General features: G+C 42.6%; 1 protein-coding gene across 1 annotated transcript in view; it reads right to left on the minus strand.

Moving 5' to 3' along the window:
• Positions 1 to 10,445, minus strand: part of sh3tc1 (SH3 domain and tetratricopeptide repeats 1) — a gene marked incomplete at both ends in the record, with an annotated part of 44,483 nt that overhangs the window by 27,480 nt on the left and 6,558 nt on the right. The window contains one exon of the mRNA XM_080519338.1: positions 782 to 887. Within this exon, the coding sequence (XP_080375464.1) occupies positions 782 to 887 (106 nt within the window). The remainder of the gene's footprint in view (positions 1 to 781; positions 888 to 10,445) is intronic.

The raw sequence follows: 10,445 nt of genomic DNA on the forward strand, positions 1-10,445 counted from the left end.
GAGACTGGAATCCAGTTTGTTTACGTAGTGTGACGACATAACCCAGATCAGAGACTGGAATCCAGTTTGTTTACATAGTGTGACGACATAACCCAGATCAGAGACTGGAATCCAGTTTGTTTACGTAGTGTGACGACATAACCCAGATCAGAGACTGGAATCCAGTTTGTTTACGTAGTGTGACGACATAACCCAGATCAGAGACTGGAATCCAGTTTGTTTACATAGTGTGACGACATAACCCAGATCAGAGACTGGAATCCAGTTTGTTTACGTAGTGTGACGACATAACCCAGATCAGAGACTGGAATCCAGACCAGTTAAACTAGTTCAATCAAGAGACTTTCACAGAATCAGTCCAGGAGGAAACAGGCAGAGAAAAACAAACAGGAAATGACAGAAGAGCAAAGACATCAAGCTTCAAACTGAATATTGAGAGAAACGGTGAGAGAACAGGACGGGACGGGACGGGACGGGACGGGACGGGACGGGACGGGACGGTACGGAACGGAACGGAACGGAACGGAACGGAACGGAACGGAACGGAACGGAACGGAACGGAACAGAACAGAACAGAACAGAACAGAACAGAACAGAACAGAACAGAATAGAATAGAATAGAATAGAATAGAACAGAACAGAACAGAATAGAATAGAATAGAACAGAACAGAACAGAAAAAGGTGAATACTTGTGTAGACTTCATGGCCCTGACTGAACGGACTGATCTTGAATCAGTCAACATGGTCTCACCACCATGAACACAATGAGCTGCTTCCTACCTGTTTGATAATAAGTGGTGAACTTCCAGATTTCTTCAAACGATTCAAAAGTCACATAAATCACTTTGTCCTCGCTGTTGATGGTGACAAGTTGAGCGTTCAGCTCCTGAAGGAAGAGGAAACATGAGGGAACATAAAGGTTTACTTTATTTCATTTACAAAACACTTACCATACTTTCCGCACTACAAGGCTCACCTCCATTGATTAACATATTTGACAACTTTGTTCATATATAAGGCGCACCACATTATAAGGCACATGGAATAGACCAGTGGTCACAACCTTTATAGCTCAAAGCCATTGGGTTACATTTTCCACTGATTCTAACACCCAGAGAGGTGCACACATTTTATTTTGATAGTCCTACCTGCAGCCTATGCCAGGAGGACACTACACACAAAACCTTCTTCACTGCTGGTTGACAACTTACAACTACCGGTAATAAACTAAACTACATGAACTAAGCAACAAAAACACAACACAATTATTACCGACACCACAAACCAAATAGAACCCCCAATAATTGCATTTAAAACACCACAAACAGAAACTCCCATAATGCATTGCAGCTATCGGCTCCTTTATGCATTTGCACAGAGGTGGTTGCTGCAAGGCATGATGGGAATTCATGTTTTGTGTTGTTGGAGGTTATTGTGGGTTGTTGTTGGGCTTGGTGTTGTGTTGATTGTGTTTATGTGTTTTTGTTCCCCAGTTTAGGGAGTCATTATTTCATCTAGTTTATTTTGGTTTGTTAGAATGTTGGTGTGCAACCATGAGTGATGAAGGTGTTGTGTGGAGTGTCGTCCTCTGAAGATCCGGTTGAGAAGTTAGAGTTGTCAAAATAAAAGCTTCTGGTTGTTCAGCTGTCAAATAGCAGTCTAGAGTAGCGCAATTCTTCCATATATAAGGTGCACCGGGTTATAAGGTGCACTGGCAGCTTTTGAAAAAAATTGTGGTGATTAGGTGCCTTATAGTGCGGAAAATACGGTACTTACTCACTTTGGTTTTCAGAAAACCTTGAGAAGAAAGAAAAACAACCACAAAACAAAGCAAAAAACACAAGATACTGAACAGACTTAAAGGGAAATTAATAAATGATTAAGAATTCTGAGCATTTTTATGTGGAATGGATGTTCAATTAATTGCAAATGTAAAACCAGGAACTATCTTGCAGTTACAATAACAAAGATAGTTGAGAAGCTGTATAAAGCCCACGATGATGTCAGATATAAACTCTTCACCGTGCGAGGAGTCAAGGTGACATGTCCTTCCCAATACCAGATTATTGTTCTGCAGTGTGTTGGTGCAGAACAACTAGGAAGCCATGTGGAAAGACGGAGGAATGGAAGTTACAGATTTACAAATTCTAATTCTGTTGTGTCATAAAGAACAAATAGAAATGATGAAAGGGACAAAAGGCTGAGACACCCTTCCCCCTGTAGCACCACTGAATCATTGTGGGGTTTTTCACTCCAGAGACACTTTTCATTTGATTTCACTTCCTGACATCAACTCATTTCCTGTGGAATTCAGTTTGTCTTTAATAAAATGGCAGCAGACTCTGTGTCCACAGGATGAATGCATGCTGGCCTGTTGGAGTCCACTGTCTTTGACTCCTGGTCTGACTCCTGGTCTGAGTCCTGGTCTGACTCCTGGTCTGAGTCCTGGTCTGACTCCTGGTCTGACTCTCGGCGGTCGACGACTTCAAGTTTAATAAAATGGGCCACGTTCATAGAGAAGTGAGCAAAGGGAGGATGGTGTCGTCCTCCTCACCAGACTCAAACACTCCTCATTGTGTTGTAGTTACAGACTCATTGTAGCCCACAGTGTTGTAGTTACAGACTCATTGTAGCCCACAGTGTTGTAGTTACACACTCATTGTAGCCCACAGTGTTGTAGTTACAGACTCATTGTAGCTCACAGTGTTGTAGTTACAGACTCATTGTAGCTCACAGTGTTGTAGTTACAGACTCATTGTAGCCCACAGTGTTGTAGTTACACACTCATTGTAGCCCACAGTGTTGTAGTTACACACTCATTGTAGCCCACAGTGTTGTAGTTACACACTCATTGTAGCCCACAGTGTTGTAGTTACAGACTCATTGTAGCCCACAGTGTTGTAGTTACAGACTCATTGTAGCCCACAGTGTTGTAGCTACAGACTCATTGTAGCCCACAGTGTTGTAGTTACACACTCATTGTAGCCCACAGTGTTGTAGTTACACACTCATTGTAGCCCACAGTGTTGTAGTTACAGACTCATTGTAGCTCACAGTGTTGTAGTTACAGACTCATTGTAGCCCACAGTGTTGTAGCTACACACTCATTGTAGCCCACAGTGTTGTAGTTACAGACTCATTGTAGCCCACAGTGTTGTAGTTACAGACTCATTGTAGCCCACAGTGTTGTAGTTACACACTCATTGTAGCTGACAGTGTTGTAGTTACAGACTCATTGTAGCCCACAGTGTTGTAGTTACACACTCATTGTAGCTGACAGTGTTGTAGTTACACACTCATTGTAGCCCACAGTGTTGTAGTTACAGACTCATTGTAGCCCACAGTGTTGTAGTTACAGACTCATTGTAGCTGACAGTGTTGTAGTTACAGACTCATTGTAGCCCACAGTGTTGTAGTTACAGACTCATTGTGGCTCACAGTGTTGTAGTTACACACTCATTGTAGCCCACAGTGTTGTAGTTACAGACTCATTGTGGCTCACAGTGTTGTAGTTACACACTCATTGTAGCCCACAGTGTTGTAGTTACAGACTCATTGTGGCTCACAGTGTTGTAGTTACACACTCATTGTAGCCCACAGTGTTGTAGTTACAGACTCATTGTAGCTGACAGTGTTGTAGTTACAGACTCATTGTAGCTGACAGTGTTGTAGTTACACACTCATTGTAGCCCACAGTGTTGTAGTTACAGACTCATTGTAGCCCACAGTGTTGTAGTTACAGACTCATTGTAGCTGACAGTGTTGTAGTTACAGACTCATTGTAGCTGACAGTGTTGTAGTTACAGACTCATTGTAGCCCACAGTGTTGTAGTTACAGACTCATTGTAGCCCACAGTGTTATAGTTACACACTAATTGTAGCCCACAGTGTTGTAGTTACAGACTCATTGTAGCCCACAGTGTTGTAGTTACAGACTCATTGTAGCTCACAGTGTTGTAGTTACAGAGTCATTGTAGCCCACAGTGTTGTAGTTACACACTCATTGTAGCCCACAGTGTTGTAGTTACACACTCATTGTAGCTCACAGTGTTGTAGTTACACACTCATTGTAGCCCACAGTGTTGTAGTTACACACTCATTGTAGCTCACAGTGTTGTAGTTACAGACTCATTGTAGCCCACAGTGTTGTAGTTACACACTCATTGTAGCTCACAGTGTTGTAGTTACAGACTCATTGTAGCCCACAGTGTTGTAGTTACACACTCATTGTAGCTCACAGTGTTGTAGTTACAGACTCATTGTAGCTCACAGTGTTGTAGTTACAGACTCATTGTAGCCCACAGTGTTGTAGTTACAGACTCATTGTAGCCCACAGTGTTGTAGTTACAGACTCATTGTAGCTCACAGTGTTGTAGTTACAGACTCATTGTAGCTCACAGTGTTGTAGTTACAGACTCATTGTAGCCCACAGTGTTGTAGTTACAGACTCATTGTAGCTCACAGTGTTGTAGTTACAGACTCATTGTAGCCCACAGTGTTGTAGTTACACACTCATTGTAGCTCACAGTGTTGTAGTTACAGACTCATTGTAGCCCACAGTGTTGTAGTTACACACTCATTGTAGCTCACAGTGTTGTAGTTACAGACTCATTGTAGCCCACAGTGTTGTAGTTACACACTCATTGTAGCCCACAGTGTTGTAGTTACAGACTCATTGTAGCCCACAGTGTTGTAGTTACACACTCATTGTAGCTCACAGTGTTGTAGTTACAGACTCATTGTAGCCCACAGTGTTGTAGTTACACACTCATTGTAGCTCACAGTGTTGTAGTTACAGAGTCATTGTAGCCCACAGTGTTGTAGTTACAGACTCATTGTGGCTCACAGTGTTGTAGTTACAGAGTCATTGTAGCTCACAATGTTGTAGTTACAGAGTCATTGTAGCCCACAGTGTTGTGGTAACAGAGTCATTGTAGCTCACAGTGTTGTAGTTACACACTCATTGTAGCCCACAGTGTTGTAGTTACAGACTCATTGTAGCCCACAGTGTTGTAGTTACACACTCATTGTAGCTCACCGTGTTGTAGTTACAGAGTCATTGTAGCCCACAGTGTTGTAGTTAGACTCATTGTAGCTCACAGTGTTGTAGTTACAGACTCATTGTAGCCCACAGTGTTGTAGTTACACACTCATTGTAGCCCACAGTGTTGTAGTTACAGACTCATTGTAGCTCACAGTGTTGTAGTTACAGACTCATTGTAGCCCACAGTGTTGTAGTTACAGACTCATTGTAGCCCACAGTGTTGTAGTTACAGACTCATTGTAGCCCACAGTGTTGTAGTTACAGACTCATTGTGGCTCACAGTGTTGTAGTTACAGACTCATTGTAGCCCACAGTGTTGTAGTTACACACTCATTGTAGCCCACAGTGTTGTAGTTACACACTCATTGTAGCCCACAGTGTTGTAGTTACAGACTCATTGTGGCTCACAGTGTTGTAGTTACAGACTCATTGTAGCCCACAGTGTTATAGTTACACACTCATTGTAGCCCACAGTGTTGTAGTTACAGACTCATTGTAGCCCACAGTGTTGTAGTTACACACTCATTGTAGCCCACAGTGTTGTAGTTACAGACTCATTGTAGCCCACAGTGTTGTAGTTACACACTCATTGTAGCTCACAGTGTTGTAGTTACAGACTCATTGTAGCCCACAGTGTTGTAGTTACACACTCATTGTAGCCCACAGTGTTGTAGTTACAGACTCATTGTAGCCCACAGTGTTGTAGTTACACACTCATTGTAGCCCACAGTGTTGTAGTTACAGACTCATTGTAGCTCACAGTGTTGTAGTTACAGAGTCATTGTGGCTCACAGTGTTGTAGTTACACACTCATTGTAGCTCACAGTGTTGTAGTTACACACTCATTGTAGCTCACAGTGTTGTAGTTACAGACTCATTGTAGCTCACAGTGTTGTAGTTACAGAGTCATTGTAGCCCACAGTGTTGTAGTTACAGAGTCATTGTGGCTCACAGTGTTGTAGTTACAGACTCATTGTAGCTCACAGTGTTGTAGTTACACACTCATTGTAGCTCACAGTGTTGTAGTTACAGACTCATTGTAGCCCACAGTGTTGTAGTTACACACTCATTGTAGCCCACAGTGTTGTAGTTACACACTCATTGTAGCCCACAGTGTTGTAGTTACAGACTCATTGTAGCTCACAGTGTTGTAGTTACAGACTCATTGTAGCTCACAGTGTTGTAGTTACAGAGTCATTGTAGCCCACAGTGTTGTAGTTACAGAGTCATTGTGGCTCACAGTGTTGTAGTTACAGACTCATTGTAGCTCACAGTGTTGTAGTTACACACTCATTGTAGCCCACAGTGTTGTAGTTACAGACTCATTGTAGCCCACAGTGTTGTAGTTACACACTCATTGTAGCCCACAGTGTTGTAGTTACAGACTCATTGTAGCTCACAGTGTTGTAGTTACAGAGTCATTGTGGCTCACAGTGTTGTAGTTACACACTCATTGTAGCTCACAGTGTTGTAGTTACACACTCATTGTAGCTCACAGTGTTGTAGTTACAGACTCATTGTAGCTCACAGTGTTGTAGTTACAGAGTCATTGTAGCCCACAGTGTTGTAGTTACAGAGTCATTGTGGCTCACAGTGTTGTAGTTACAGACTCATTGTAGCTCACAGTGTTGTAGTTACACACTCATTGTAGCTCACAGTGTTGTAGTTACAGACTCATTGTAGCCCACAGTGTTGTAGTTACACACTCATTGTAGCTGACAGTGTTGTAGTTACAGAGTCATTGTAGCTCACAGTGTTGTAGTTACAGACTCATTGTAGCCCACAGTGTTGTAGTTACACACTCATTGTAGCCCACAGTGTTGTAGTTACACACTCATTGTAGCTCACAGTGTTGTAGTTACAGACTCATTGTAGCCCACAGTGTTGTAGTTACAGACTCATTGTAGCCCACAGTGTTGTAGTTACACACTCATTGTAGCCCACAGTGTTGTAGTTACACACTCATTGTAGCTGACAGTGTTGTAGTTACACACTCATTGTAGCCCACAGTGTTGTAGTTACAGACTCATTGTAGCTCACAGTGTTGTAGTTACAGACTCATTGTAGCTCACAGTGTTGTAGTTATACACTCATTGTAGCCCACAGTGTTGTAGTTACAGACTCATTGTAGCCCACAGTATTGTAGTTACACACTCATTGTAGCCCACAGTGTTGTAGTTACACACTCATTGTAGCCCACAGTGTTGTAGTTACACACTCATTGTGGCTCACAGTGTTGTAGTTACAGACTCATTGTAGCCCACAGTATTGTAGTTACACACTCATTGTAGCCCACAGTGTTGTAGTTACAGACTCATTGTAGCTGACAGTGTTGTAGTTACACACTCATTGTAGCCCACAGTGTTGTAGTTACACACTCATTGTAGCCCACAGTGTTGTAGTTACACACTCATTGTAGCCCACAGTGTTGTAGTTACACACTCATTGTAGCCCACAGTGTTGTAGTTACAGACTCATTGTAGCCCACAGTGTTGTAGTTACACACTCATTGTAGCTGACAGTGTTGTAGTTACACACTCATTGTAGCCCACAGTGTTGTAGTTACACACTCATTGTAGCCCACAGTGTTGTAGTTACGCACTCATTGTAGCCCACAGTGTTGTAGTTACACACTCATTGTAGCCCACAGTGTTGTAGTTACAGACTCATTGTAGCCCACAGTGTTGTAGTTACACACTCATTGTAGCTCACAGTGTTGTAGTTACAGAGTCATTGTAGCTCACAGTGTTGTAGTTACCGAGTCATTGTAGCCCACAGTGTTGTAGTTACACACTCATTGTAGCCCACAGTGTTGTAGTTACAGACTCATTGTAGCCCACAGTGTTGTAGTTACACACTCATTGTAGCCCACAGTGTTGTAGTTACAGAGTCATTGTAGCCCACAGTGTTGTGGTAACAGAGTCATTGTAGCTCACAGTGTTGTAGTTACACACTCATTGTAGCCCACAGTGTTGTAGTTACAGAGTCATTGTAGCCCACAGTGTTGTAGTTACACACTCATTCTAGCCCACAGTGTTGTAGTTACAGACTCATTGTCGCTCACAGTGTTGTAGTTACACACTCATTGTAGCCCACAGTGTTGTAGTTACACACTCATTGTAGCCCACAGTGTTGTAGTTACACACTCATTGTAGCCCACAGTGTTGTATTTACAGACTCATTGTAGCCCACAGTGTTGTAGTTACACACTCATTGTAGCCCACAGTGTTGTAGTTACAGACTCATTGTAGCCCACAGTGTTGTAGTTACACACTCATTGTAGCCCACAGTGTTGTAGTTACAGACTCATTGTAGCTCACAGTGTTGTAGTTACAGAGTCATTGTGGCTCACAGTGTTGTAGTTACACACTCATTGTAGCCCACAGTGTTGTAGTTACAGAGTCATTGTAGCTCACAGTGTTGTAGTTACACACTCATTGTAGCTCACAGTATTGTAGTTACAGACTCATTGTAGCTCACAGTGTTGTAGTTACAGAGTCATTGTGGCTCACAGTGTTGTAGTTACACACTCATTGTAGCTCACAGTGTTGTAGTTACACACTCATTGTAGCTCACAGTGTTGTAGTTACAGACTCATTGTAGCCCACAGTGTTGTAGTTACAGACTCATTGTAGCCCACAGTGTTGTAGTTACAGACTCATTGTAGCCCACAGTGTTGTAGTTACAGACTCATTGTAGCCCACAGTGTTGTAGTTACACACTCATTGTAGCCCACAGTGTTGTAGTTACAGACTCATTGTAGCCCACAGTGTTGTAGTTACACACTCATTGTAGCCCACAGTGTTGCAGTTACAGACTCATTGTAGCCCACAGTGTTGTAGTTACAGACTCATTGTAGCCCACAGTGTTGTAGTTACACACTCATTGTAGCCCACAGTGTTGTAGTTACACACTCATTGTAGCCCACAGTGTTGTAGTTACAGACTCATTGTAGCCCACAGTGTTGTAGTTACACACTCATTGTAGCCCACAGTGTTGTAGTTACAGACTCATTGTAGCCCACAGTGTTGTAGTTACACACTCATTGTAGCTCACAGTGTTGTAGTTACACACTCATTGTAGCCCACAGTGTTGTAGTTACAGACTCATTGTAGCCCACAGTGTTGTAGTTACACACTCATTGTAGCTGACAGTGTTGTAGTTACAGACTCATTGTAGCCCACAGTGTTGTAGTTACACACTCATTGTAGCTCACAGTGTTGTAGTTACACACTCATTGTAGCTCACAGTGTTGTAGTTACACACTCATTGTAGCTCACAGTATTGTAGTTACAGACTCATTGTAGCTCACAGTGTTGTAGTTACAGAGTCATTGTGGCTCACAGTGTTGTAGTTACACACTCATTGTAGCTCACAGTGTTGTAGTTACACACTCATTGTAGCTCACAGTGTTGTAGTTACAGACTCATTGTAGCCCACAGTGTTGTAGTTACAGACTCATTGTAGCCCACAGTGTTGTAGTTACAGACTCATTGTAGCCCACAGTGTTGTAGTTACAGACTCATTGTAGCCCACAGTGTTGTAGTTACACACTCATTGTAGCCCACAGTGTTGTAGTTACAGACTCATTGTAGCCCACAGTGTTGTAGTTACACACTCATTGTAGCCCACAGTGTTGCAGTTACAGACTCATTGTAGCCCACAGTGTTGTAGTTACAGACTCATTGTAGCCCACAGTGTTGTAGTTACACACTCATTGTAGCCCACAGTGTTGTAGTTACAGACTCATTGTAGCCCACAGTGTTGTAGTTACAGACTCATTGTAGCCCACAGTGTTGTAGTTACACACTCATTGTAGCCCACAGTGTTGTAGTTACACACTCATTGTAGCCCACAGTGTTGTAGTTACAGACTCATTGTAGCCCACAGTGTTGTAGTTACACACTCATTGTAGCCCACAGTGTTGTAGTTACAGACTCATTGTAGCCCACAGTGTTGTAGTTACACACTCATTGTAGCTCACAGTGTTGTAGTTACACACTCATTGTAGCCCACAGTGTTGTAGTTACAGACTCATTGTAGCCCACAGTGTTGTAGTTACACACTCATTGTAGCCCACAGTGTTGTAGTTACACACTCATTGTAGCCCACAGTGTTGTAGTTACACACTCATTGTAGCTCACAGTGTTGTAGTTACAGACTCATTGTAGCTGACAGTGTTGTAGTTACAGACTCATTGTAGCCCACAGTGTTGTAGTTACACACTCATTGTAGCTCACAGTGTTGTAGTTACACACTCATTGTAGCCCACAGTGTTGTAGTTACACACTCATTGTATCTCACAGTGTTGTAGTTACACACTCATTGTGGCTCACAGTGTTGTAGTTACACACTCATTGTAGCTCACAGTGTTGTAGTTACACACTCATTGTAGCCCAC

Source organism: Blennius ocellaris (assembly GCF_963422515.1).
Source record: "Blennius ocellaris genome assembly, chromosome: 23".
Lineage (NCBI taxonomy): Eukaryota > Metazoa > Chordata > Actinopteri > Blenniiformes > Blenniidae > Blennius > Blennius ocellaris.